Here is a 25,891-nt window from a genome sequence, read left to right as displayed (position 1 = left end):
TCTGAGCCAGTTAATCACGGTTGTGAATTCTCCTCGGAGCATTTCCTTTTCTGTCTCATACCCTGTTATCCTTGGTATCAGCTAGGTATTGTTATGCCAAGGTTTTCAATAGGTTTCTGGCTTCCAAAAGCACACGGGATAGGTAAATTGAGACTTCTTCAATCTCTACAATTTATGCCAGTGAACTAAAGCCCAGTGCAGAAGCACCCCAGAATAAAATTTGCTAGTGAACTCCTCCCCAGACAGATACAAAACTCTTCATTTTCACAAGAACTGATATGCTGATCCTTGTTTTGCCCTATGGAGGAGAAACAAAATGTAGAAAACTTCACAAAATTGATTATGGGGGCCTAATGATAAGGAAAGATAGTTCCATGGTAGCATTAATCACCATTAGTATTAGATTAACTACTAGTAGTGACCCCTGGCTACTGGAGGGGACCCTCTCTGCCTCCAAGGGAGACAGCCAGATGGGCAAGTCCAGTTCCTACTGCAGCTTAACACAGTTTTCTTTCAGTCCTGTGTGAGTGGGATTATCATCTCTAAACAGCTCAGGTTTGGATGAATAATTTGCATTATGTCATTTGAATGTGGGATTATGGACAAGCTCAAGGCAACACGTTCCTTTGGCGACACATCTTTATGGCAGGACGCACTAGCAGGCCCTCAAAGAGACACGAGAGCCAAGCCATTACAAAAGATGGATAAAAACCATACGTAAAAACTGCAGCCACGCTGCACCCAGTCTTTCCTTCTGGCTAGTGTTTCAGGAGCCAGCAGGCCATGTGCAGACCCATGAGAGATGGCAGCTAGTGCCATACACTGGATGCTCTTTGCTCTTCTTCAGCACAAGCAGAAATCAAGCACACTGGGGACACTTCTTAAACATAGACCAGGAGCACACTCTTCGGCAGCTACAAATCTCAGGCAGGCTCTGCTAGCTCGACAAAGCCTTGCTGGCTTTGGTCCTCAGTGTTTTGCCACTGGTGGCTTGAAGAACTGCCTCCAGCCTCTTCCCTTGCCAATCTTTTTTCACTGCCTCACGGGAGGAACACGCTAGGCATGCCGTAGCATATATTTGTATTGTGAGTGGTGAAAAAGAGCAATCGGATGCGTGGGGTTTCTTTCCAGAAAGCTGGTTTATGCTCTGTAATAAGGTTTGGCCTTATTTTTATCAGGATTAACCTCTAAGATTTGTACATGGAGTTAAGCTCCGATGCCTTTCTGCCTAACATGACTGACTTGGATTTAAATATATGCATATCAGCTTTAAAAGCTTCCAGAGCACTTTATGTGAATAAAATTAGTATTAGGACGTTTCAAGTGTGCAAAACATGCAGGGAGAGCAAATCTCATACGAGGCATGACTCCGGGTCCCACTTTTTTCCTGCCTTAGTGCCTAACTCCACCTGCAATGGCTTTGATGATGCTGTCCCAAGGGCTTACCGAACATCGCCAGGAAAGCAGATCTGCTTTGTCGCTACCGTTCGTTTGGCAACGCCTCAGTTTTTAAAGGTAAGAGCATGTCCCAGGTCCCGTTCATTCCAGAAGTTCTCAAAACACTTTCAGACTGGGTGACGCTCAAAAATCTTAATTTAGCTAATTGAATGGATTACAGATATCACATTTCATGCACAGAAATCCAGTGAAGAGGATTAGCAGGGTGAGTCGGGATCTGCACAAGTGGTGTCACTCCTGCCCCTCTTGCATGGGTAACCCGAACCCTGGTTGCCCAAGGAACAGCGATGTCACTTTGCAGATAGGTTGTGCACCTTCTGCTCCTGGGATGGGACAGGGCACAGATGGCTACCCATGCTTTCATTTGTGCCCTGCTCATAGTTTTCCTTCTCCCACACCTGTTAGTAAAATAGTTGCTTCTGGGAAAAAAAAAAAAAAAAAAAAAAAAAAAGGATAGACAACGTAACCTTGTGCCTGACACCGTGGTTCCCTAATGAACAAATGCGAGCTACTGCATCAGGTGTCCCATCCCCAGGGGTGAAGAGATTAAAAAAGCACAGCTGAGACACAGGCTGGATGAAATCACTGCCCTTTGGCCTGGCTCCATTACCGCATGGGGCCCTTGTGGGGCACTTCTGACTGATTCACGGCCCCAACAGGCAAGCAGGTCCCTTCTGAGGTGTGTGAGGACACCTCCATTAATCTTAACCATAGTAGTCACGCTAGAAGCAGAGGCTGGAGTTACGGATCTCTGGGAACACAGGAAGCAAATTCCCCCACGTGGGTAACTAGCATCTCAAAGCAAACACGAAAACAAGCGAGCCACTGCGAGGGAGACAGCAGCTGCTGAACCACCAGGGGAAGGTTTTAGCTGCCAGGAAATCCTAAACACAGATCTCTCCAGTTCACCTGGATGAGTCACGTAATGCCCGGTCTCGGCTTTGTCCTCTCAAATGAAGGCAGAAATATGTATCTGACTGGCTGAGCATGGCAGAATCAGCATTTTGGTTTCACATAACAATGCTTGCACACTGCACCTGAGCAACTACCGACTTGTAGAGTATATTTTTGGCATCAGCGTGGATTTAGGTGTAAACTGGAGAGGGAGAAAGAGGAATTTAAGGTACGCATGAAGGGCCCAGTGACACGGAAACAGATGCAATAGATTGCTCTTTGTAATTAGCAGGAAATGTATTAATCCTCCCTTTTACCTCCTTATCTACTGTGCATTTATAACAAACACAAGCTAGATGAAGCAGAGAGGTGAAGCTACACCTCTCAGTAAGTTGGTTTTCTTCACCATACAGGAGATGTGCATCGTGGAAGAACCTTTAGAGGAATTCACGTCAAGACACAGTCTGGAATGGAAATTTTTATTCCTGGATCACAGGTCGGTGACAAGAAAAGCACTCTTGATTGTGTTTTGTGCTTGTTTACTGCAATTTTCATAAGTGCAATTCTCTCAAATGGTGTTATGTTTCACATCTAAATCACATGAACAGGAGGACTATCACTAAAATTTCTACAAAAGCTGATGTTTACTATTCTACCTTGCATTTATTTTTATCTGTCTTCTAAAAGAAAGCTATCCTGCTTCTCAGGCAGAATTTGTGATTACCTTGTTCTTGTTTGTTTTAAAAAATATCAACGGACTGAAGCCTGTCCCACAGCAAAAACATCTCATTATCATACAGCTGTGGGAATTGTTCTTTCAAAATCCAGCCCATGACTATGTGTGCAGTTCCCACTGAGTTACAACTCCTTTGCCGCAGGTTTTCACGTGAAGGCCCCTTAGAAACAGAGCTGCTTTCCACCAGCACCTTTTCCTTGAAAAGAAAGGCTTATCACAGGTTTTGTGCTGGAAGCAAGGTGCCCGCAGGCACTGCTGTGCTGGTATGGGTCCCAGATGCAAGGCAAACCCCTGCTGGGCATCCCAGGCACAATGGGGCAAAGCCAGGATCCCGTCCCCTGGCAGCTGGGACTACATGCCTATGAGTGAGAGTAGATTTGGGCTTTTAGCATATCCATGTCAACACGCAGAGATGCTGCCTGTTTCCTGGTTGTGTGAATTCACTTATCTTGTGCCTAAATGCAGAGCACCACCGATTATAGGATACTTGCCTTTTGAAGTGCTGGGTACTTCTGGCTATGACTATTACCATATAGATGACCTAGAGCTGCTCGCAAGGTGCCACGAACACTGTAAGTATTGCAGAACCCACATTTCCTTTAATTAACCAGGATACCTCCTTTCAGTAAAATGCAGTTTCTGTTAAAATAGGTGTAAACTCAGAAGGTGAGGTTCCAACCCCTGCCTCACAGCCATGTGCCTCAGTGTAATTATAACAGATCAGGTGCATTGTAGCTGCTCAGCATCTGGACCATATTCCTCTAGCTCTGAAATGAGCACTTTCACCCCCCCTATTCCCAGAAGTAGCCAGTGAGACTCACTGAATGGGTAAAATATGCCAGATTTGACCCCTGCTCTATTAGTGAAGAATATACAGGAACAGATCAAGCAATTTCTGAGGAGATTGTGTTTTGTAAAATTCTTGTAGGTTATTTACTGTAATGTTGCTCACCAAGTATTTGGCATTGATATTACCTGTGATTATTTAAAGATAGACTATTAAGATTTAATTGGAAAGCTCTCTCACTAAGTAAAGAAAATGAGGCAATCCTTTTTAAATATTTACTTATAGACTTGACTGGAATGTCTCAGTCTTCAGGCCTCTGGGTGGCCTGAAAATATCTGGCCAAAATTAGTTTTATATATGTTGACATTAAAATATAGAAAGGCTAAATATGTGCATCTTTGAGATCCCCTTGAAATCGCTGGAACAAAAAGCAGACATTAGATTTGTCTTTGAATCTTTAAAACTTATACCACAGTTTACTGTACTTCAGGTTCCTGTCAGTCTGGGAATTTTCTTTCAGCTTCAAATGATTTTTGTGTTTGCACAATGTTATCTCGTATACTCACTTCATTCTGCAGTCACTAAAATCCATCCATACGGAATACTCATCTTTTCAAGTATTTTTATCCTGTACTTTTCTGCTATAGATCTTCAGATGATCACTCTTAGAAATTAATCCCAGATGCCTCATTAAGCAGTATGTGAGCAGCACATAAACCAAGGAAAGATTTATGTTTAAGTTGTAGCAGACATTAATGCAATTGTGTCTAGCATTAAAGTTAATTGTACTGTTAAAGAATGTACTGTTCAAGCTGTCAGAGGAAGGCACGTACGGATCGTTATGATCATCTCTATCCTAAGATTCACAGGCCCACACACTCAAAAGGTACTTGGGCTCTGATCTCCCTTGGGAACCAGTGGGGCCGTGGACACCTTTGTAACACTGTTCATATTTCATGTCCTTCTCACGCTGATAACCGTGTGACCAGCTGTGTGTACTCTGTCCTGACAGTGATGCAGTTTGGCAAGGGGAAGTCGTGTTGCTATCGGTTTCTGACCAAAGGACAGCAGTGGATCTGGCTCCAGACCCATTACTACATCACGTACCACCAGTGGAACTCCAAGCCGGAGTTCATTGTGTGCACACACATGGTGGTAAGGTATGGAAACTGCCGTCAGCCAGCGGGGATGTGAAGGACAGTAAGACAAGGGCATCCTCACGACTGCAAATGTTACCTCTTAGAAACATGAGGTGTCTTTTATGCTACAAAAATGAAGCCTGAGCTCTCTGAAGGAAATCTGTGCATTGTAGAAAAATACTCAGACTAAGCCTTGCTCTATGCTATGCTTCATTTATTGACCACGAGTTTAGGGGCAGAGTAACTATTGCATTTTTTCCATCTTGTGCAAAAATAGGGAATAGACAACTCCCTCTACTATTCTGTTCCTTAAATCATTGTTTTTTGTTTTTGGTGTGTTTAGTTTTGTTTCAGTGAAGTTGCAGAGTAGTTTTAGGATGTGAACTTGACCTCTGTAATACAGTTCTTGATTTCAAAAAGATAGGTAGAGAAAGGAATGAAAATTAAAACGTAATCCCTCAAATGTTGTGCAGTTGCATCTGACGTGATTTTTTTAAGCTACTCATTTAACCTGTAAAATTTCACAATAATTTGTTCCTCTATTTGCTTGAAGCACATTTTGTGATGGATGTATAACACCACCATGCTGATACATAGAATTATATTTTACATTCAGTTACGCAGATGTTCGGGTAGAGCGGAGACAGGAGATGGGCTTGGAAGAAGTGTCCTCAGAGGTTGTGTCCTCAGCACTAAAGGTACGATGAAACCAAGTCTTTTTTTCCTCATAAATACATGTAGTAATTGCAACTATTTCCTATGCTAACATCACTGAAAATTTCAGCTGTCTTTCTGAGTGGGTTCCCTAACAAGTTCAGAATTCATTGCTCACTTGAATAATTTTGAAGTAAATTGGATAAGTTCATGAAAGGATAAACCTGGAGATCACAGACAGCCACAAATTAAGTGGAGCGTGGGCAGGGGCAATGAGAGATATGTTCATGTTTCCTTGGCAAAGAACTACAGTTCTGAGATCCATTTGGACATGTTCTGACAATCCTTCTTGGCTACATCGAGGAGATCTGCTGAGGGAAGAAAGAGAAGCTCCACACAGCTGAGTGTCTCACAGAGGGTGCAGTTGCTGTCAAGTCCAACTCTATGCAAAACACACATTCAGAAAAACATCTGACTGTGCAAAAGGACTATGGCAGTAGCTTCCTATTTATTTCCACCTCAGTGAAACTTCACTGGAAAGAGGATTAATTAGATGCTGTTTGGAAGGGACAACAACACTTGTGCCCAAGTCTTCTGCTGGCCTACCTGGGATTAGTTCTGCTCAAGTAATTTTAGGCCAGCCAAAGAACTGGGTCTGCAAGTATTACTAGATGCATTTCAAGATGTTTTTACCCTGACAGATGCAATAGCTATTCTCTTTTTGGTTTGTTTTAGGACAGTGGCTCCAGCCTGGATCCTGAACAGCACTTTAATGCACTCGATATTGGTGCCTCAATCCTCAGTGCTAGCCGGACACCCTCGGTATCATCCAGGAGCTCACCAAAATCTTCCCACACACCCAAGTCAGACCCAGCGTGTGAGTGGCATTTCTGGGTTACTGTGTTATTTAGCCAAGTTACAGAATGTGTGTCTATATACCATGGCTGCAAATTAAAATGAGGTATTGATATGTGTTAGTCAGTGACAATGAAATGCATCACCTGTGATGGTAATGTATGACACGGAAGGTTCTAGTTCGACCATCCATACACTGGAAAATGGGTAGCAGAACTAGCCATGAGACCTGCTACTTAGATCTGTTATGAAAATACTTTCATATTCAGATGTGAGGGTGTCAGTATGAGCAATGAGAGGCCCCTCCTGACTTACCTGAGTAATAGCAGCTTAAGGGTGATAACTTTTCTGGCCAAGATTAAGGATGCCCCAGCCATGACTTGGGCGCACCTTATGCACTCTTTCTGCTCCCTGATCTGGAAGAAAATCCAATGAGCTAACCAAAATTTACAGTTATTTGGTCCATAAAAGGGAGTTCCAGCTGCTCTAGAACAGCTCTTGGGTCCTTTTGCTCTGCTCATTGGAATCATGATCTATCACTTTGACTTTTATCTTTGCCCAGACCCTCCTTATGAGTTTAATTTTACTCCCATTGAAGCCAACAAGAACAACCCTGACTCCAGCTGGAATTCAGCCAGACCATAATCATTTCTAGCCAGGTCTCACTGTAATCCTGACTTCCAAAGGTGATGATTTTCAGTTTGTGAGAACTCACCCACACTTTTCTTGCAGCTACGCCAACAAAGCTGACTGCAGAGGCTAGCACCCCCTTGCAAAGGACACCCAGCACGCAGCAGGACCTGTCTGCACACAGACTCAGCCAACCTACTGCCCTGCAGGTAACTCCCGAGAGCCACAGGAATAGGCAGAAGGTATAAGGCATGTGCCATGTAAGCAATTTGGCAAATTAAAATGACTTGCACAAAAGCCATGGCATTAGAAGAAAGCTAGATTTTAAAGGAGCCAAACTTACAAATAAAGTTTTGTTTTGTTTTTTATTTGTTTTTAACCTAGGCTTCTTTGCCTTCTCAGCCTTCATGTGAGCTTCTTCCACAGCAGTTGCTGCCTCAAGCAACTTTGCCAAGTCAGCCTGCACCACTGGCACAGGTTAGTTGGGGCTTCAGAAGTGGAATAGATCACTTGCCTCTCTCCTGGTGTTTTCTCCCTTCATCTAGTAACTGAATTAATTATGAGAGGCCAGGTCTTTGGGGGCTTTTAGGTTATTTCTTTAGTAGATGTAATCCCCAAATCCACCAGCTCTCAAACTCTTAAAATGTTCTAGGAAAGTAATCTGAATTGTACACTTGTGTGTTTAAATATTTTTCTGCACACAGACATTCACAGCAGAAGCCCAGGTGCGAGTAGGTTCCAAGTGCACAAACACATCTACTTCACAGGAGGACAGAAAACAGAGATGGAAAATCAGTTTTCAACTCTGCTTCTAAAGAATCAGGTCCCTTCAAAATCAAGGCTACAATGAGAATTAAAAGTAAAAACTAACAAAGACACTCCTAAAACGCCCATTTGGCTTTGCTGAAGCACAACTAGCCAGCAGTAAAAGGCACACAAGTTCCACAAAACCTATTTTGTGGGTGTGCTAGCAACAGTGAGGATGTCGCTGGAGACAAAATCCTCCACTGAAATCTGTGAACCCACATTTCAAGTGTGGGTGATGGCCCAAAAAGCCAGTGTTTCATTTGCAGTGGATTTTGAAGGAGTAAATTTGAGTACTGTGTTCTCATCTCATTGTTTCTGCCCTATGGTCATGTTGTGATGAATGTCTATCTCATCATCCTCTGATTTTAGAAATGACAGAGTCCTGGACCTAAGCTGCTTCTATCTCTTGTACACTGTGCTCCCTCGCAAGATCTCAGAGTTTCTTCCTGTAGCATAGAAAACATAAAAAGTCCTGAGGATCTCTGCTTTTAAATAACAAATTCTCATTTATCTTTTGTATTTAATATTCTTTTCACGACTCCACACTGGCATGCAGTGAAGAAACAGCATATCAATTATCTGCTCTGAGCAGTCATTTTCTTTTACAGATATTCCTCTCCTTTATTCATTAATGCATTTCCAAACATCAATTAGTTTATTTATTATAAACCTGGGCATGTTCTGCTTGACTCTCTCCTACATCCGTCCCTTCTCTATCAAAGCTTTTTCTGGAGAGATGCTTTCCAGTTGTTTACCAAAAACCCCGCCGCCTCACCCCTTCCCAATAAAACACTCTTGTTGATGCTCCAGCTCCGTTTCTTCCCTGTGCTGTTCAGTTGCATGGCCAACCCCCCAGCAATCCTCTTCTTGACCAGCAGCAAAGCTCACTCACTCAGCAGTGACCTGAAGAAGCCCGAGCTGTAGATTCCCTTCTTGTGAAGCAGGAAAACAGCACCACAAACCCACATCCCACAGACCCGTGGGAAGGCCATGCAGACACAAGAAGAGCCACAGAAGCTGCTGCCCGATGGCTTTTTGCTCCTCACCCTCAGGTGAAGGTCTCACCAGACACACAGATGCCAGAGCCTGTGGACATTTAGGGCCCCTGATAGCACACTGATGAGAGTCCTTGTGGCAAACATCCCACCCTGAGGCAGCAGCATCTGCAGTGAGCAGCCAGCACTCACCCGGGGCTCCATCTGCTTGAACTTTGGTTTGGTTTCAAGCAAACTCTGTGCAGGTTTTGCCTCCGCCAAAATACAGTTTTAGACCCTTACCTGCCTATCTGAACTAACCCTAAAGCACAGTCCTAGGTGCTGCCTGAATGTAAATGGTTTACTTTAAACCGAGTGCTCCCCCATTAGAATATTTGTTTGTTTGTCTGCCTCATTGTACTAAATTAAAATCCCCTACAACACAGCGGATGTTGATGACTGAATAATAAGCAGCACTAATAATTCTGTTTGGGATTGCGCAGGTGTTATTCGGAAGACAACAGCCACGAACAAGTTGTTCAGTGAGCTGCAAAACTAATGAAACCTGGTTTCCCAGGGGCTGGCGTGGCAGGAGGGGAACGAGCGGGTCCCTCTCGCCGCTGCTCAGCTAGAGGTTTCGTGGCGTTGCGGCAACCTGGTGCTCTTGAGGCTATCACAACTCTCTTGCATGTCTCTAGCACCAACCAGAAGGATCGGAAGGTGGGAGGTAGAAGGAAATGAAAGGTTCATTCACTTAGGAAACCGAGCTAAAATATAAACACGGCCTCCCTCCTTTACCCAGCTACCTATTTTCATGAAACTTGTAGGAACAGAATGTCTTCAAGGGGCCCAACTCTCCTGTTCATCACATCTCTGATGGGGACCGTGCCAAGTGCTCACACCCAACGTGTGCCAGTCCCACTCCCTGGGCTGCATGAAAAACAATTTGGTTATTATTATTTTCCCTGAACTAACAAACCTTGATTAAACTGGTGACCCTGTGCAATTATAGATATCTCACCAATTGCTTCTTTCCAGTTTGTACCTGGAAAGCTGGGACAGCTACAACATGCACTTTTCTGAGGATCCCACAGAAGTCTGTGAACACCTAAGTGAGACAAATATCAACCTCATCTGATGTTAACAGCAGAGTTAAAGCTGTGCAGTGTTTTCTGTGGAACATTTTGAGTCAAGATCTTATAATTACACAATTACAGATTTCTTCCTTAATTGGTAAAACAGTTAAAGATCTTGAGATAAATACTCTCTTGTGCAGGTCAGTTGCTGTTACTGTCTCATTGTACAAAAACAATAGAAGCTTTGTAATCACAGGGGTCACTGCTAGAATTATCAACAAACTTTGGTTTTGGAGAGGAAAAGGGAAAAAAGTAAAAGAGAGTTCCTTGTCTTCTTCCTTAGCAGCTCTCATTTCACTAGACCAGCTAATTGTTGCTGTCGAGTGTATTATGACAAGAGGAACGTGAAACAGAAAACAAAAAGACAATACTAGATTATATACTGAATATTCAGTATGCATATTCAATATGAATATGCTAAATATAAGAAGGTGCTGAAAAAAATCATGGAATAATGATCTAAAATCAACAGCAATACATTTTTGTGTGCAACATTGCAAAGCAAATCCCTATTTAAAATTAAGGCCTGGACATGGAAATTGTTTCTTATTGAAGTATAAAATTATTATAAAATTATCTCCTAAAAAATTCCTTGCATTCATTAATTGAAGAAAACCAGGTTCCTTTCCCAAAGTGTCTTTCAAGGAGTTCACATGTTAATGAGAAGTTTGCCATCAGCAAGCCAGGCAGTCAAAATGAAGCTTTTGGCTGAAATTGTTTTTAATTCCTTTCTGAAAAAGACTCTTTTAACAACTTCAGAGTAGAACTCAGTAACAGAGTTCATACAGCGAGAATTAGGTTCCAAGACCTGGCTTTCTAAAAAGTCCTTCTGCACAGACCCACATTAAGGCAGGAACTGGCTGCATTTAACCTAGCCAAGCCATTGCTACATCGCATTATTCCACTCCTAAGACCAGGGTGCCCAGGTCTCTTCTGAAACATGGAGCAAGGGCTCGAGCCAGCAGAGCAGGCAGCCCCTTGGAGTCACTCACCTCCCTTCCCAAACATCAGAGGTTTCCACTCATCCATTACTCGGGTTAATGCTTTCTGCATGGAATAGAGAAAGAGCAAGAACCAGCCCTGAGCTCTCCCCTTTAACACCAGTAAGAAGTAACACCAAGTTCCCATCAGGGGCTTTGACGTTGCTCTGGGAGAGGATGGGGCTGCAGGTGACTGCGCTGCTGACAACAGCGCCAGAGGCAACGTGCTCACATTATCTCCTTGGGTAGATCATGCAAGCTGCGAGCACTCACAGATGTCTTTCCCATCAAAGTGGGCTCTGGGGGCCTCCAGAGCATCTGCATGTGACGTCTTGGTAGCCCTCCTCTCCCCTAACCAGGGCTGGCAACCAGCCTCCCCTCAAAGTGGCCACATGAGGAAACTCTTTGGAGGGTGACCTCCTGAGCTGGGCTGGAAAGACGCCCTCCAGATGTGTACATATAAATAAACCCAATGAAGTTCTCTTCCTTTCTCACCTAAAGGACATTTTCATGAAGATTTCAGCTGTTTGCTGGAGGGAACGTGGAGGTACTTTCATGTATTTAGCTGTTGCAAAGTGGGCAGTGAGATGATACAAATCTGACCTGTCACATTTAGACCCAGAAATTTCATTCATCTGTGCAGTGTTGCTAGCACCAGAGTGCTCCTTATTTCCCTCCTTGTTACCATTTTTGTTTTCCTATTAAAAAAGCAAAAGCCAGCAATGGTGTAAGCAAGTGCAACTCCATTAAGCAGGAAGGCTCCAGCAGCTTGCATCATTTCACCCCCTCAGAACAGAGCCACGAAAGTAACCACGGGAACAATGTGCCATCTTCAAGTCATGCAAGTCAAAGCAAAACATTTTCTTTTATTTTTCTTTTGCCTGAATGCTCCCAGCACTGCATGTTTTCAGAGGCCCTTGAATGCCCTGATTAGAGAAATGCTTACAGATTTTTTTTGAAGTATTACACCATGTTTTTTTCTCAGCTTTTTTTTTTTTTTTTTTTTTTTTTTTTTTACTTTTGGAATATGAGATCATGCAAAGCAGTGATTCCAAAGCCAATTAAAGCAATAATTAGCATTGGTGGACTTTGAATCGTGCCTGTAAATACCAAATAAAGCTAGGAATTTGTTGCCATGCTAGTCCCCTCCATGCTTATGGGGTGATTCTGCTTCGTGCGAGGCATTGCTGCTACTGGCAGCTGCACTTTCTTCTTGACCCTTATTAGCGATCTCCATTTTGTATTATTATTTAGAATAGCCTTTCTCCCACTGAGCTTGGCTATTTATTTTATGTCATGTATAAAAATAGCTTAACGAGTATTTCTTGTACCCTGGCCACTATTCAGTTGCAGAAATGTAGAAAATATTTACTGTGGTCAGCTGTTGCGTGATCACGTAGTAAGTAATCGGTGGAATAAACCGTCGCAGCACTGCTATTTCTGTGAGGAGCAAGGAAAGTGTTGGTAAAACACACTTGGAATATGCAGCTCTGCCATCCTAAGGGCTCCAAACTACACGCTAATAATAATAATGCTCTCATTTGCCACCCAGTTAAGATGCTCTCGATATTTTAAAGCAGCATACTCTCAAGAACGGGCATTCTGGTAATTCTCTAACTGAACAGGGTCAGTTGTAAGGAGATCACTATAACTGAGGCAATTTAATATATGTGCGTAAAATTGGAAATAGAAAAGATTTATCTCTGCCTAGACATTACTATATTACAAACACGTACTTTATTCCTTTCACTGTGCTTTACAATCAAGAAACCAATAACTTCTTTCAAAATGATGTCATACCGAGGCCTGCTTCTATTATAAAGACTGATTTATCCCCTTTTTCTTTCAGTTTTCGGCGCAGTTTAGCATGTTCCAGACCATCAAGGACCAGCTAGAACAGCGAACGCGGATCCTGCAGGCCAACATCCGCTGGCAGCAGGAGGAGCTCCAGAAGATACAGGAGCAGCTCTGCCTGGTCCAGGACTCCAGCGTGCAGGTGGGTTACCGCTGGGAGGGGCAGAGCATCCTCTCACCAGGCACTTGATAGGGCTGGCATCTGAAAATTAGCTCCAGGGTCCAGGAGATGAGAAATCTGGCTCATCTGAATGGGGATGCTGTCCTCTGGAAGCCTCTTGAGTAGCAAACATCAAGATTAAGAGCATTATGGAATAAGGGAAGGAAGAAATATCTCAGCCTTATGGGGGTGAGAAGAATCTGGGTCATTTACAGCAGTATTTTAATGCTTTGTCTACCAAGTCTTCAGATTGAGCAGCTGCAATGGAACGGTCTTCACATTTGGACTCAGCACTGATTATGACTCTCCAGTTCATTAGCTTCCATCCATTCGCTGCGTGCTTGGTGGTGGCATCGCTGATGCTCAGTATCACATCTGTCCAGCTCTCCCTTAGCCAACAGCCCTCCTTCAGGCACTCCCCAAGTGCTCATCTCTTTTAGATCATTCGCTCCCTGTTTTCCTGGCCTAGACACTCAGCACAGGAGATGAATTCCCATGTCATGTTTAAAAAAAAGAAAAAAAAAAAAAAAGGCAACAAACCTCTGCTCAAACCTTTGTTCATCTGTTTACACCTGGGAGGCGCCTGAATTTGCTCTTCACAGGACCAGCTCAAGCCTTTAGGGTGAAGCAGCCTGAGGCTCCTGTTCTTGTGTCTTTGATACCTTCTGCACCGTGCTTTGTACTGCCCCTGATGCCTACTGCACCCCATGAGTAACAGTGAGTGCAATTTAGCACATCTCAGGTTTCATTTAATGACAAATGGAGAAATGATCCAGCTTTATGGAAGTTTTCTAAAAGCTGGGTGATTACTGCTCTGTTCCTCATAATGTAACTATAAATACCGGGTTAAATGACCCTTGCCAGAAATGTTGCATTGGGGACCCACTGTGAGCATTGTACTAACAAGATTTTGCAGAAGACAAGCTCTGTCACATAAATGAGTATCTCAAAGAACATTTTAAGCACAGGATGAAAACCTGGGGCCTGCTGAGGCCAGTGGGAATTTTGTTCCCGACTTCCACAGAAACAGAATCTCACCCATCATCGACATCGGCGAACACACAGTTCACATATTAAAACAAATTTGGATTGTACTTTTAGGCAATTAAGGGATCAGTGAAGCCAAATTTGAAACTTTTCCACCCAAGTTGCTGCGTACGCACTGCTATAAGACAGCACAGCAGTGGTGGGTCCCAAAGCCAGGACTCCCTGCTCCTGGTACCATATAAACCTATAGGTAGGCCAGGTTTAATTTCGGTGTATTTCTTCTATTGGTTCTGCACTGCCTCTGAATAACGGGAAGGGAAAGTCTGCAATTAACTGCCCTTCAGTTCAGAATCATGGTATGTGTCTGAAAGCTATTATTGTTATTATGAATACCAAGAGACGTGATATTCTCACTTCTTCTCCTTTTAATTGGGCAAAAGCCATTGCTCTCTCCTGGTGAAGTCTTCAACGTTCAGATTCACTGATCCACCCAACCCCCCCCCCCTTTTTTTTAAATACTTCAGGCAAAAATAGAAAGTCCGAGCACATTCCTATATGTGGGAAAGGGATTTTATTTTTATATAGTCATCTTCCATATGCATTTAATAACCCAAAGACCATGGGACAGATCCTCAGCCGTGCTCATGGGGAGCCCAAGCAGAGAGAAGAGGCCCAGTGGGTAAATGGTGGACCCTGCACTGCCTACCCCCTGCTGCTTTGTAGCTCTGGGATTTGGATCATTTGGATCATTATTTGGGTGATCTGCTCCCCCATAAGGACTGTGCCAGGTTGGACCAAGGAGAATATATTTTCAGGGCACTGCAAGATTTTTTTGATGTCAGTACTGACCATTTCCCTGCAAATGCAGGGGGGCTGGAGGGCAGCTCGGAAATGTGGGGGCTGCCTATCAGCCTGAGGGGGCAAAGCTGGATGGGGAGGATCACTGTCTGTCGTCCAAGTGCCTTTCAGCCCCCCCAGAACAACCACACGAGGCAGTGAGCTGTAAGCAGTCACGCCGACTTGGAGCGGGGCCTTTTCCTTCTCCCACTTTCTCTAGATTAGAAAAAAAAAAAAAAAAAAGAAAAGAAAACCAGAAATTACAGTACCATTACAGGGAAGGAGTGAGACCAGGAATTAGCTTTGTCTTACTTGGCTAGAGGCAATTTGAAATAAAGCCTCACATTTTCACATGTAGCACTTTTGTGACTCACAAGAGGTTAGGAGTAAACTGTTAAATCAGAAATCTAACCGCATGCTTTGCTGAGCAGATTTCATCATTCAAGGAGCTGGGTGTCTGCAGACATCGATCTGCGTCTATTATCAAGGCTACAAAGCAGAGTGGCAAACAGAAGAGCCTTACTATTGAGCAATTTTTTGTTCCCTTTAATATTCCGCGTAGAGAATGGGGCTGTGCGGGTTGTAAGCACGGGGGAGTGCCGTGTGCTGGCTGCAAAGGGGGAAGCATTCTCTCCTTTTCCCTCGTTAGCTCATTTATTAGCATATCTTCCCCCCTCCCCGGCTCCCTCCCTTCCACACAGAAGTGTACAGGTAGCTCTGTGGAGAGTTGAGCCCCATTTCCATTTCCTTCAGAGGTCTTCAAAACTGTAGTGCACCAAGAAACGCTTTCCCAACCGGACGGGTGTTGAGCACAGTCATCTGCATTTGTCACTGTTTCCAAGAGCCTTGCGTGATGAAAGACCAGGCTAGCAGGAGGGCTGGGGGCCCTGAAGAAGAGCGTTCAAAACCCCATTAAATCTCTGGTACTGCTTTCCCTGACAAACGAAAGCATTAAGGGCGGCAGCAGCAAGAGTAACCTCAGAAGTCTGAAGGATGCCGTGCCTGTGCCAGATTTGAGCAGTCTAGCTAATGAATTGCGGATGGAGAGGAGAGCAGAAAGAAGAGCTGAGCCTGACCAGCTTGCGAGAACTGCAAATGAGACCGTCCACAGCCACCCATGATTCACAAACCAGTCTCCCTTCAAAGTCCGTGAACCTCAGATTCCCAGTGCTGGTGTTTTACAGAAGGGGTCTTCCCTTCTCTAACGATGAGCCTGAAGGTTATCACCGCCTGATTGCCCAAGGAGCAGGAAGAGTCAAAGGGCTGTCTCCCCCACCATGTCTTGCCAATGCATTTCACCCATTAGCTGCAGGGACCGTCTATCTCGGGATGAGGGGGCAGCCGTGTCAGAGGGCCCCTTCCCTCCCTCACAGCTTTGCTGTGGATCTTAACAATCTGGCCAATTAAAAAAATATTTATAAGATGCCTCACTGGCCTTGCCGTCCACAAAATCAGCCGTGAGACGTGCCGTTACCGGCAGTGCAGTTAGGGGGCTGCTAATTTATCTGCTTGGATTTGCTCAGACTGAGAAAGATTTTTTTTTTTTCTTTATTATGGGGTTTCTGTTGCTATTTAAAGCTGCAGCATTTTAGTACTTTGGAGGAATTCAGGCAGGACTGTCACGAAAGAGACACATAATGAAAAAACACTGTTTTGTACAAATGAAGTACATTCTTGCTTTCGGGGTTACTTGCAGGTAGCAACTCCCCACTTTGATCCTCTCTTAGGTTAACTCTTTTCTTGATTAGGCATCTTGAGTCTTCCAGTTCTGCAGGGACATGGGTTAAATGGCACCACTGCTTCCTGCCCTGAGCTTGTTTTTCCCCCACATTTGTGTTTTGACAGTAATAATGCTGCTTTGGCCATTACAACGCCATGGAGGGCGTCCCTAGATATGAAACGCACGTAGGTCTCTCAGGGTACGAACACATGAATAAAAGAAATTGGTTTACCGTGATAAACTTGGTTGTAAATTTATAGCGTGCTAGCTGCCAACCATTAGTTGTGCTCTTTCCTACCCAGTGGCACACGCTGGTAATTGCAAAGTAGGTTGCTCTGCTTTCTTTCAAGAGTAATCTACTTGGCCTTTGCCTCAAAGTAAGGCATGCACGCAGGCAGCTCCCTGCAGAGTAAGTCATTTGCTGCAGGTTCCCACCCTGCCCAACATTTGCACTGATGGATGGTGGGTTTGCATTGGACGAACTTGGTATTTCGCCAGCACTGTGTGCCTTGTACAGGGAGGATGCTTAAGATATTGCTCCTTCAGGTCTTACTTTGTGCTGATCTTCCAGAAACGGTGGGCTCACATCCCACGTGACATTTCTGAAGCACACCACTTGCTTTACCTATTCTGAATTTTGCATTAAACATTTCATATCAATGGAGACCAATTTCATTGCTAGAGCTAATCAGGTTCATTTACTGAACATGTTCAAAACTTAGCTTCTATATACAGAAAATAAACAAGAAAATGAATTTTCATAACTTCTGCCTTTGATTTATTCATAATAAGACCTATTTACTTGGCAGAAGTTGCAAGACCATCTGTCTTTCTGAAATGTAATGGCTCCAAACTCTGTGAGCACTGTTTTTAAAAGAAAACACTCAGAGCTGGTTTCAGACCTACTGCAAGCAGGCACAGCTCTGTTACTTGACCCATTTATTTCTATCAGACATCTTTGAGGTGTAGTTAGCCTACAGCACCTGAAACAAGACGTTGCTTTAGGTCCATTAACATTTTCATTAATTGCCCACCTCTCTCAGCTGATTAATGTAACTGATTAACGTGAGCTTTGTCTGTAACTCAATTCTGAGTCAAATCTTGGCACACAGAGATTCACTGCAAATGTATCATATTAAATTAAAAACTGTGTTTTAATAGCTAGATATATAAGCACAAACATGATGGATCAGCCCATACTTATGCAGAGAAAAGCAATGCCTTGTGCCGGTTCTTTAGAGAAAGATATGGAGCTTTCTTCCAAGAGAAATTACAGGGGACATGATAGTTTAGGGAATTGCTAATACAGCAATAAGTTGCGGAAAGGTGTACTAATTACTGGGTGTACCTCAGCTGTACTGCTAGGCATGAGACTGATGGATGAGTAATGAAGAGAATAATTGTGATTCTGATTTCATTTAAGCCTTGAGTAGCTCCACTTGAAATAATGGAGTTCCACGCTTGTAGAAGTGGTGTGGAATCAGAACCAGAGCCAAAAATGCCTTCAACTACCTGGGAAGTGTCGCTTTGTACGGTCATTGGTGGCAAGAGGATAGGTTTGAAATACTGCAAAGATAGCTTGTAGCATTAATAATTAATAGTTTTAAAGGATGCCTTTTTTCTTTTGTGTGGCTCTGTTAAAAGAAATAGCCTCTAGAAAAGCAAAAATATTCCAAAGCCCTGCAACTTTTAAAGAAGAAAGACTCTTCTTGCGATGCAAGAATGGAGAGCGTATCATTTACAGAACCACTAACAGAGGGGCTGCTGTTTCTTTTGCACAAGTCAAACGCGCGGCCTGATTAGGAAGAACACCAGGTGACAGCTACCTGACAGGAAATCAGATAAGTGACAGTGACGGTCTGTTTACACATCTTCTCAGTGATAAGGACACAGCCATTCAACACGGTCAACTCTGGCCTGGCTGTGGCCTCATTAAATACGCTCAGTGACCCAACTGTACAGAAGGTGTTGAATTTTCCGAGACAAATTCAAAAGCAGCCTTGCCTGAAAGGCAGGCTGGTTTGTTGAAAAGAGAAATGAAAGGATTGAAAAGACGTGGAGTTACTCCCAGCTCTCTGGTCGGGATGCCCCAGAACACGGTGAATGTACAGCCAACTGCTCTCACGAGGGCTCCGCCTGCCCCATGGAGAGCGGGCTTTTACCTTTAGGACACATTTCACGAGTAATGAGTGCATTTTCAGAAGAAGAAAGAAAGAAACCAGAGACAGCAGAACTGTTAATGTAGGAAAGAAATGTGATTTCCAATTAACAGTACATGTGTGGTGAATTCCGAGCTGTGATGATTTTATTTTAGAACATATCTTTGGATTTAACTGTAACCTTCATTATCCGTGACAGGTGGGCTGTGTCAATAAAATGTCCCCCCCTTCTTTTCCAGATGTTCCTGCAGCAGCCAACGGTGTCCCTGAGCTTTAGCAATATCCAGCAGCCAGAGCCGCAGCAGCTACAGCAGAGGCCAGGGGTCATTTCTCAGCAGCAGCTTGTCCCCAGTCCTCAGCTCCCTGGGCAAATTGCATCTCCGCAAACACCAAACCAGCAAGTACTGAGAGAAGCAAGTGTGATATCGAGCCAGGTAATCACTTCTTTGACTAGAGGAGCATTTAATATGGAAAGAAGACACTGAGCTGTTACTAAACAAACTAGTGAAGTCATGTTGGTCCTGCACCTTTCCCTTTCCTTCCCTATTCTCCTATGTAAAGGCAGGCTATATAAAGGGTGTCCTTACAGCATTTACTTTACCTTAAATCCCTTTTTTAAGACCTCAGCTAGAGGGTTACCTGAGCAGCTGTTCCAGCTCTAAAACAGAGAAGGGCAGGTATGCAAAAGGTGTGGATGGTTCATGTTTATCACAAAAGAAACCTGACAGCACGGTGGAAACCAGCAATAGCAGTGCCAGCAGTGCGATCTCACAAAATGAGCTTCACCCCTGCTCACTCTGCAAATCCAACCAGATGCCATAAAACCTGCTGCCTGCTGCAGTGGCATACTGTTGGGGTTTGTGGAAATTTGTGAGAGATGCCCAGGTTGGGGGTGATACAGGCTCCTGTATAGGGAAATAAAAGAGTTTGGGTTCAGGTATTTGTAACTGAGACCTGTGAAATCAGGTAGGCTTGGCAGAGGATTTTGGTCTTACTGCAGGCTTCTTGGCATTTCCCGTCTTTGCTCCTCCACCCACCTGTCGTGCCTCCCTTCTCAGAAAACCCAGCTCTTATTTCTGAATGTAGCGGTGCCATTAGCTTCAGACCCCTCAGCGTAGCATTTAACCTCCCACACACCCGCATTAGCATGACTATTAAAACAGAAAGTGGATAAATAGGAAAAAAAAAAAGCCCACAGCTTTTCCTTTGGTAAGGTTCATTGCCATCACAGGGCTTTCACAGTGGAGCTAAGCAAGCCTCACCCCAAGCCTCCTCTCCCTGCTCTCTTGCAGGGCCCAAAGGCGGTGAGGAGCGCGGAGCTGGCACCGGGTGGTGGCCGTCCTCTCCGTGCCTCAGCCCCACCATTTGGCCCCACCACGGCCCCTGCAGCCCCACCACCTCGCCGTGGCCCCGGCCCTGGCCCTGGCCCACCCGCTGCTGGCTGCAGCCATGACCAGCAGCTCAGGTAGGGCGGGACATGGAGGGCGCCTGCGTGGCCGCCATTTTGGGCTGCCACCATCTTGAGCTGCCCTCAGTGGGTGGGTGAAGGAGGGGGTGAGAAGGACGGTGGCATCTGCACCAGCGTCAGAAATGGTGTGGCCAGCAGGACGAGGGAAGCGATTGTCCCTCTGTTCTTGGCACTGGTGACACCGCACCTCGGGTGTTGTGTTCAGTTTTGGGCCCCTCGCTAGCAGAAGGACGTGGAGGTGCTGGAATGCACTGAGAGAAGAGCAACTGAAGGGACTTATGAGGAGAGGCTGAGGGAGCTGGGGTTATTTAGTCTGGAGAAAAGGAGGGGAGACCTCATTGCTCTGTACAGCTACCTGAAGAGGTTGCAGCGAGGAGGGTGCCGGTCTCTTTTCTCAGGAGACGAGTGATAGGACTTGGGGAAGCAGCACCAAGTTGCTCCAGGGGAGGTTGAGGTTGGATATCAGGAAGAATTTCTTCATGGAGAGGGTGGTCAAGCTTTGGAGTGGGCTGTCCAGGGAGGTGGTGGAGTCACCATCCCTGGAGGCAGTCGAGAGATGTGTGGACATGGCACTGGGGGACATGGTCTAGCAATGAACTTGGTAGTTAGGCAGATGGTTGGACCTTGAAGGTCTTTTCCAACCTAGATGATTCTTTGAACCAAAAAGATGATCCTTTCTCAGTTTTCAGAATGTGGCATGTGTATGGTCCTTCTCTCACAGCAGTATCCCTTTTTCTTTCTTCCATGTACAAGACTGTTGCTCAGCCAACCCATTCAGCCAATGATGCCTGGGTCCTGTAATGCAAGACACCCTTCAGACCTCAGCATGGCTGGATCCCAGGCTAAGTACGTGACATCAGAAACACCAAAGTTGCTTTTGAGGAGAAATGGCCTTTTTTAGCAAGATGATTTTAGCAAGTAGTTATAAATAACAGGAGTGCATTACTGGGCCGAGCCTGCCTTCTAGTGTCAGGGTCAGCCTCATCTTTTTTTTTTTTAATCTTTTTTTTTTTTATCTTTTTTTTTCTGTCACTGTCCTTAATTGTGAAATGCCAAAATGATAATGTTTGAACATCATTAAACTGATTCTGTATGTTACCTCAGGAATGTAGGTATTCAGTACTTTTCTTTTCAAGCATCACTGTTGCTGCTTAAGATTACCCTGAGCTAAAACCTCCAACTTAAAACATACTGATCTGCAGTTGAGATCTGCTTTTAAGCTGCTAAATAAAAGAGGCCCAAATTTCAAAGACACATCTCCCGTTCACGTATTCTGCCTGACTCACAGGACACTTTTTGGAGCTCACATGCTTGTATAAGTACCCAAATCTTAGCATTTCTGACCAACCCCTAATTTTGAACAGCTGTTTAACAAACACACACCACACTATGATCTCATCACCCTTTACAGGATAAACAGAATTAGGCTGGGTTGGCAGTAGCTTCCTTGTGGTTTTACCCACAGCCTTCCACAAAACAACAAATACTTGGGTTTGGCTGTGCGAAAGCAGGCTAGCAACAGGAGCTGAGTATTTTGTTTCTGGCTCACTCCTCAGTCCAGAGGACTTCTAGAGACTTCTTCTGGTCCTATAATGTGGGTCACAGCTATGGGAACTGCTGACCGTACTTGGCAACATCTACGAGCAGCTTAAAAAGTAATCAACCCTAGCCATCCTGCAGGAGATTACCAGCCCCACAGGCAGTCGTATAGAAGCACAGGCAGCAGAACGGGGAACGTGTCTACTTCTCAGCTGCTGCAGTTCTGAACTCAGCTTATTAATACAAAATCAAAGGCCGTGTGCTTTAATGAGCCTGGGATGTGAATCGGTGGCTGAAGAGAAGACATGCATAAACCAGAATCTCTAATGAATCTAAAATGTGGTCTGGGTTTTGAGGTGAGATGTATTCTGCCCTCCCAGTCCAGCTCATGTACAGTGTTAAGCCAACGCTGCTCGTTTTCATGCGTGCAGGTCCGATGCCCTGGAAGCCTTTACTTAGAATTATTTATGAAGTTGATGCCCACCCCATATCCTAGGAGAAGGCCTTTGTTTCTACACGTTTTTTCTTGATTGTTTTACTTCTTTCTTCCCCAGATACTCTCAAAACCAACAAATGTTTCAAAGTTTGGAAGTGCAGACTTCCAGCAGCGGCTCTCCAATCGTTCTGATGGGACAAGCAGTGTTAAACCAAGGGTTTGCCACGACACCTCCTTCCCAGCCACCCTCTCTGCCACCTATGCAACTCCAGCACCAACAGCATCAGCAACAACGCTACCTGCAGGTAGGGAAGGACAAAGAGGACGATGTATAAAACATGCTCACAGAATAATAAGGCGAACGGGCTGTGCAAATGGGGCCTGCGAGCCTTGACGAGCTGTAAGTTTCAGCGGGAGCCTGATCACGGCAGAGATGGCCATTTCAGAGATAACTGAAATGTGCAAGACACTCATACAGTGTCGTGTGCCCTTCCCGTGTAGCAAGGGAGCAGTGCGAACAGTCAGAATATTTCAAAGGAAATTACTAATCCTGTACATTGGAAACATAATCAGATTATCCTGGATGTATTTAAAGTGTATTTCTAGATGGAGAAAATTGCTGCCTTAGGATTTATTCTGTACTCTTTATTAAGTACAAAATTTGCTTAGTTTACAAGTCAAAAGATGATTTTTAATTACCAGCGCCAACATAAAATAAGATCGGGATCAGATATCCATATCCCTTCCATAAATTAACATACTTCCTCAACTCCACAAGGCAAAGAAGATGAATTGGAGCAGATCACCTGGAAGCACCAGGTGATTTGAAGATATAAAAATACTGTTGTTTTTTTTTTACCTAATTCAGCACACGTAAAGCTAAGGGGAAGGGGGGAAAGGAGGTGTCTATTAACTCAGAAGGAGCTGAACTGAGTCTATAAAACCTGATCACATCTCCACTGGAATCACTGAAAGAGTATCATCGACCTCAAATGATCACACTGAAAAACGAAATCCTTATCATAGCTGAGAATTAACGAAAAACACGGCAGACACCATTCCCAGATGAGCATCTGCAAAATTCACATCGACTTCAACACTGCAATGTCGCACCCTACTGTAAACTCACAAAAAGGAAGGGCTAGAAGGGGCCTTGTGAGGTCCACTAGGATCCCCTGTGTTATTTCTGCTTCGTTTCTGTCACCTAGCCTTGTCATTTCTGCCACATTTGCTCAGCCTGTTCTTAAACAGGCTTTTCAGAATAACCCGCAAATCCTAGGCAGTGCATTCCTACTAGAAAACCTTTCTCAATGCCTAATTGTAATCTTCTTTGCTGCAATTTAAATCTGTTCCTTCTAGCATAGGTAGGCTAACCCCATGCCAAGCACACAGCCCCAGAGATAAAAGCCAGCAGAAGGAGTAATACCTTTAAGCACGCTGTACCTTGAGGACGACGAGCGCTAGCGTGAAAGAATGAAACAACCCGATGACTTTTATTTTATCTGTAGGTGCAAACACCAAGTTCTTTGCACAATGAGCAAACCGATTCTTTGCTCCTGCCATCTTACTCACCACAGCAAGGGAACATGGGGTATCATCAGGCACAGCAGCAGCAGCAGCAGCAGCGACCAAGAAGAAGCAATAGCTTATCAGAATCATCAAATTTACCACAGCCACTGCGATAAGAGTCCCACCAGCACAATCAATGCACGATTAGCTTTAACCAATGGGCACCTGGGGCAGGAGAGAATGACTCTCTACTTACCGTTTCGGCTTTTGCACAAGCCTTTCTTGCAGAGCCCTGTGACAGAAGGATGCCACAGGGCGCGGACTGCCGCACACAGCGCACGCTCTGCGCGGAGCAGAGCACCGAGGAGCACCGTCCTGTGCGAGCTCCACCGTCAGTGGGTGCACGGGAGGAGGAGTTGGAGCTCGGCGTGCTGCTCAGAAAGCTGTCTGGCAATTCCAAAAGACTGTTGACAGACACTTGAGGTACTTGGCCTTCACTGTTTCAGTTCTTCTTTTGTGTATGAAAAAGCACTGCGTCAAAGGTCTATTGAGGAGAGAACAAGAGATTATTTTTATTATGATTATTGTTATTATTTTGCACAACTGCACAGAGGACAAAACCTAGGCACTTTCTGTAAAGAGAAGTTTGTTTCCTTATTCTTGTGGCCAAATTAGCACATCCAATGGAGAAGAAAGCCTGGTCATTGGTGAAGATGGTCTACAGCTCATAACCCTTGATTTAGAATCTGAAAAGTATTATGCAGCTTATCCTAACTTCTTCACGACTAAAAAAACAAAAAAAAAAAAAAAATCAAAAAAACACTGGACTGTTTTATACATATGAATTGTGATTGCAAAGAAGAACTCGACTTGTAAGCACAATCACGCAACTCTCCCATAATACACGATGGATCCTTCTTCAAGCTAAATAACTCACTCACTGCAAGTCTCTGAGAAATATGCACTGTGTTTTGGCCCACTGACTCGGGATGCTGCAGACTATTACATATCTCTTTCATTATAACATTTAGGATTGAATTTTCCTTTGGGGGGAAAAAAAAAAAAAAAAGAAATGCACTTTTCGCTTTTTTTGTATGTTTTCTGTTGATATGTTTCTAAGAAAGATTTTATGTAATTATTAAATAAAAAGTAGTGTATTGTACAGCTGTTGTAATAATGACCTATTTCTATATAAAATAAAATTATATGGAATTATGTGGAAATTATTTTGTATATGAAATATCAACTCATTTCACAAGTATAAAGATTGTGCTTGTGCTTTTTTGTGAGTGGATATTTTGTAATAAACTAATGAATTAGAAATGTCTCTGTGAAGGGTACTACTGTTTCATGCTATATACGACTCAAACTAGTATTTTTTTTTCCATATAATGATGGACGGTGTCTTTATTTGTAGAATAAAATAAAATAGCCAAAAGGCTTTATTGCAGGACTTGCACACATTTTCCTGTGGCTGTTCAACTATGTGATTCACCTTAGATTTTATAGCATGAGCTACAGCTTTGCAAGGTGTTTGGCAACCAATTAACCAGCAACAAATATTATCCTACGGGATCTGTGACATGGCATAGGTGATGGGAATGATAGCTTAGGAAATTAAATAAGCTGCTAACCCAGACAGCTTATTTTTCATTCTCTTAAAACTCTGATGGTCTTAGGCAGCTCTGTACTTCCAACCAGATAGTTTGGGACTGGGACGAACATAGGACACGACAGACAGTTTAGAGTGGTTTGACCCAACGTATACCAGGGCTTTGACCCATGTTCACAAAGCAGCAGCTTCACAATTTAAAGACATCGCTGTCCTAAGTTCTCTGATACACCTCTGCTGGATTTGCTCATGTGCCCCCACCACACAGAGCCAAGTTCCCACCTTGGCATCTTTGTGCAGGCACTTTTTCATGTTAAATTCAAATTGACTGCAACTAAATGGAGCAGCCAAGGTACAAGTCTGCTTTCCCTCTGCTGATTCTCTGGCAGAAGCAGCAACATCCAACAGAGCACAAGGTGGATAACTGGGTAACGTGTTCATCCGTCACAGCAGGATTGAAGGGATGGCTTCCAGAAGCCCCTCAGGGCATCCTGCAGCTGCCTGAGACAGCCTAACCTTGAGGAGAGTGCAAACCGTGCTGTCCTTCTCATGCTTCTGTA

The 25,891-nt window shown here is 44.1% G+C and overlaps 1 protein-coding gene across 1 annotated transcript in view; it reads left to right on the top strand.

Moving 5' to 3' along the window:
* NPAS2 (neuronal PAS domain protein 2) overlaps positions 1-23,895 on the top strand; it is a gene marked incomplete at its 3' end in the record, with an annotated part of 49,920 nt that extends 26,025 nt beyond the window's left edge. Inside the window, exons 7-20 of the mRNA XM_084305918.1 lie at positions 1,397-1,515; positions 2,766-2,848; positions 3,554-3,660; positions 4,888-5,035; positions 5,631-5,712; positions 6,404-6,545; positions 7,256-7,362; positions 7,538-7,630; positions 12,900-13,046; positions 19,007-19,201; positions 20,060-20,232; positions 20,989-21,081; positions 22,329-22,515; positions 23,719-23,895. Of these exons, the coding sequence (XP_084162044.1) occupies positions 1,397-1,515; positions 2,766-2,848; positions 3,554-3,660; positions 4,888-5,035; positions 5,631-5,712; positions 6,404-6,545; positions 7,256-7,362; positions 7,538-7,630; positions 12,900-13,046; positions 19,007-19,201; positions 20,060-20,232; positions 20,989-21,081; positions 22,329-22,515; positions 23,719-23,895 (1,853 nt within the window). The remainder of the gene's footprint in view (positions 1-1,396; positions 1,516-2,765; positions 2,849-3,553; positions 3,661-4,887; positions 5,036-5,630; positions 5,713-6,403; positions 6,546-7,255; positions 7,363-7,537; positions 7,631-12,899; positions 13,047-19,006; positions 19,202-20,059; positions 20,233-20,988; positions 21,082-22,328; positions 22,516-23,718) is intronic.
* Between the last annotated feature and the right edge of the window lie 1,996 nt (positions 23,896-25,891).

The sequence above is a fragment of the Netta rufina genome, assembly GCF_964035555.1.
Source record: "Netta rufina genome assembly, chromosome: 1".
NCBI lineage: Eukaryota > Metazoa > Chordata > Aves > Anseriformes > Anatidae > Netta > Netta rufina.
This window is presented reverse-complemented; position numbering and strand designations above follow the sequence as displayed.